This window comes from Garra rufa, chromosome 15 (assembly GCF_049309525.1).
Source record: "Garra rufa chromosome 15, GarRuf1.0, whole genome shotgun sequence".
In the NCBI taxonomy this organism is placed as follows: domain Eukaryota; kingdom Metazoa; phylum Chordata; class Actinopteri; order Cypriniformes; family Cyprinidae; genus Garra; species Garra rufa.
Genome location: NC_133375.1, coordinates 2,832,330 through 2,836,218, shown reverse-complemented (window position 1 = coordinate 2,836,218; position 3,889 = coordinate 2,832,330). Strand labels below are relative to the sequence as shown.

At 37.7% G+C, this 3,889-nt stretch overlaps 1 protein-coding gene across 1 annotated transcript; it reads left to right on the top strand.

The window, feature by feature from the left end:
* Positions 1 to 1,677: 1,677 nt before the first annotated feature.
* cox5bb (cytochrome c oxidase subunit 5Bb) lies at positions 1,678 to 3,837 on the top strand. The gene is made up of 4 exons (XM_073819002.1): positions 1,678 to 1,835; positions 2,787 to 2,857; positions 2,958 to 3,057; positions 3,270 to 3,837. Exons 1-4 carry the CDS (start codon positions 1,709 to 1,711, stop codon positions 3,380 to 3,382), a joined length of 411 nt encoding a protein of 136 aa, XP_073675103.1. The 5' UTR covers positions 1,678 to 1,708; the 3' UTR covers positions 3,383 to 3,837.
* The last annotated feature ends 52 nt before the right edge of the window (positions 3,838 to 3,889 follow it).

Here is a 3,889-nt window from a genome sequence, read left to right as displayed (position 1 = left end):
CTCCACAGCGACGCGTCCTCCTTCCAACACCGACCTCACGTCAGACCTCAGCCAGGATGCAAGTCCGAACTTTGCGTCCTTATTTATAAACAAACTGCAAAACTTCGGTGAGTCGCATAGAAGGCGTCATCGTCTTGCTGCTCCCTCCCCGTTCTGTGATTGGTTCCCTATCTGAGGTGAAAATTTGGTCCATGGTTTCCAGGCTGCCTAGCAGCATGAAAAACATATGGCACTACTTTAAAAAATATTAGAAACAGAAAAGCTGAGAAAACCTTTGATGCACTATGTCGTTTTAATTTGATTAATTGAATATTATTTGTAATTTTTTCTCTCTGTCTGTATACCCATTTTTTCTATTCTGTTGTGAGATGTATTTGTATTAATGTGTACATAATTGTGAAAAAAAAAAAAAAAAAAGCCTAGCAGCATGATTAAAATTGTGCTGCGCGCAAGGCAGCATGGGGAAACCCAGGCTAGTAAAAAATAGTAAAAATTAAAAATGTGAAGCCTTGCCGACAGAATGAATGCCTATTAGCAAATATTGCATCATTTTATAGTCAAATGGCCCTGGGTTAAAAAAATTGCAGTTTTAATGGGTTTCAATGTGGACATTTTTGTCCTTAAAGGAACACTCCACTTTTTTGGAAATAGGCTCATTCTCCAACTCCCCCTGAGTTAATAAGTTGATTTTTACCATTTTGAAATCCATTCAGCCGTTCTCCTGTTCTGGAGATATCACTTTTAGCATAGCTTAGCATAGATCATTGAATCCTATTAGACCAATAGCATTGCGTTCAAAAATGACTAACGAGTTTCCATATTTGTCCTATTTAAAACTTGACTCTTCTGTAGTTATATCGTGTACTAAGACCAGCGGAAATGCAAAGCTGCGAGTTTCTAGGCTGACAAGATTAGGAACTACACTTCCATTCCGGCGTAATAATCAAGGAAGTTTGCTGCCGTAATATGGCCGAAGCAGGCGGAGTATTATCAGAAATGAGTTCCCAGCTAGTTTAGCATTTGCACATGTGCTGCGTGGTATTACTGCTCCTGCTTCAGCCTTATTACAGCAGCAAACTTCCTTGACTATTACGCCGGAATGGGAGTGTAGTTCCTAATCTTATCAGCCTAGAAACTCGCAGCTTTGCATTTCCACCGGTCTTAGTACACGATATAACTACAGAAGAGTCAAGTTTTAAATAGGACAAATATCGAAACTCGTTGGTCATTTTTGAACGTGATGCTATTGGTCTAATAGGATTCAATGATCTATGCTAAGCTATGCTAAAAGTGATATCGCCAGAACAGGAGAACGGCTGAATGGATTTCAAAACGGTAAAAATCAACTTATTAACTCTGGGGGAGTTGGAGAATGAGCCTATTTCCAAAAAAAGTGGAGTGTTCCTTTAAGGTCCTGAGCGTGAGTATTTTTTGTATGGAGGGTAAAAGGGTGGAATATTAAAATTTAAATAAAAATACACACCTGAGCCAAGATTTATGCAGTTGGCATTAACACAGGCACACTTATAACAAAAAATAAAACTGAAATGGACAAAAACGTCCATAAGGTCGCACAAGGGTTAAACATTTCTGACAAATATGAAGTTTCTCTCTTTCCCTTTAGCGTTTTAGTCGTCCAGATCGCAAGATGTCGCCATTGTGCTTTTTAGCGCTGCTCTTCATATGAAGCGCACAGCAGCTGTGGCGCATGCGCAGTTTCTCCGTAAGAATGGCAGCCAGGCTTCTCTTGAGATCAACGACACGAAGTGCTGCTGCTGTTTACAGCCGTCAGCTTCTGCCAGCTCAAGCTGTAGTTAGGGGCCTGGCGTCTGGAGGTACTGGGTGATCATTGGCTTTATTTTGTGTGCGTGTTTTGGCGGTTTGGCTGGAAAATACCGCTTAGATCGAAAGTGATATCACCTATTTGAGTAACAACAGCATTAACGTTAACGTTACTCACCCACACCACCTCAAATATAATTTACATTAATCTATAACGTTATACACGGGCTTGAATGCAACTGTTATGTAATTCCTGTCGCTATAACTTTATCGTTTCTTCCTCCTCGAAGAGTTGTTAGTGAATTCGTACTTATAAGTCTAATCCAATTACTCTCTGTCATCCTATGTAGTCACACTTGCAGGAAATAGACATGTTTGTTGCAAACGAACAGTCATGACAGGGAAAAATAGTTTGCGTTTCATGACAAAAAGATGCCAGTTTCTGCCACATAAGCTAAAATGATTCCGTATATCATAATTGTAAGATTAAGCTAAATTAAAATGACAGAAAACAGCAGTCATTAGGTCGAAATTATAAAATAAGCTCTTAATTTTTTGTCATAATTATGACAAGGTTTTTATAAATTCATAATTATGGGATGAACAAAACGTTAATCTTTTTAAAAAATATTTTTTTCATAACATTATCATCATAACTATACAATATAGACCAATTATAACAATATAATTCTAGTCAAAGAAATAAAAAGCACAATTATGATAACTTGACAATTATGTCCAAAGAGTTCGTTTTATGTCATAACTATTTTTGACATAATTTTTGGCGAATGTCATAATGATAATTATATCTTGGTATGACATACATTCAATTTATTTCATAACTATTTCCTTTTTCATTATGCGGCTGGAATGTTTTCTAACAGTACTTTTAAGTAGTTTAAGCTGAAAGATTTGCAAAACAATTGTGGAGAGCAACAGAAATAAAATGTTTGTGGAACATCAAAACACCTCGCAATCATGATCTGTAATAATATTGTGTTCAGGCATTCCCACAGATGACGAGCAGGCCACCGGTCTGGAGAAGATTGTGTTGGAGGCGTCCAAGAAAGGAACTGTAAGTGTCTTATAATGTGTTCTTTTGTTCTGTTGTGGCTTCTTGTGAAATGAAGAGCGCTGTGTGAGTTCAAAACAATCAATGCAGTCTTCTTCACTAGGATCCATACAACATCTTAAAACCGAAGGAGTATGCAGGCTCCAAACAAGACCCTCATATCGTCCCCTCCATAACCAACAAGAGGATTGTTGGCTGTGTTTGTAAGTCACAGTATAGTTTAACTACCATTTTGATCTCTGATAAATAAATAATGACTCTTTAAACATTTAAGATGCATACTTAACGCGTCTGCAAATAAAGGTCAATGCTATCTAGTCTCCTCGTATAGTCGTATATTATCAGTGTGAGCTATCTTAACAACCTAATGATCTTTGGTCAAGCCTATTAACCTATGGGTCTTTGTTTTTTGAAGGTGAAGAGGACAACACTGCAGTGGTTTGGTTTTGGTTGCATCAGGGTGAGGCCCAGCGTTGCCCATCCTGTGGTGCTTACTACAAACTTGTTCCACATGAGTTACCCCACTGAAATATACACTTCACCGCACCAGCGGCCTAAACACTCCCATACTGACTCAAACACCATAGATACTCTGACTTGTGCACAATCTCCTTCACTAATCCCTGTTCTGAAAAATAGAATTGCACTTTAAAGGGGCATAGTTAGTTAGTTGCTTCACATAAGCAGAAGTGAATTAACCTCAAGCACAGTATTAGCTGTTTAAACATTCCAAATTGTCCTTAGAAATGCAATGCATTCCTTGTTTAGTTACAAAATGAGCTGTTACTTAAAATCTAAAAGCATTACAAAAGTTTGCACATTCTTGCAAGAGATAATGTCTATAGACACTGTCTTTGATTTTTCAGTGTCTAGACAAAGATAATACATTCCCAATTCTGTGGGACTCAAAATATGTTCCATTTACTTTGAAAGTCTTGAGATTGAATACTATTCTTTCAATAAATGTGGTGTTTGAACATGTATGACGTGACTTGTGTGCATCTCATTGCTGGAATCTTGGCGTTTGATTCACAT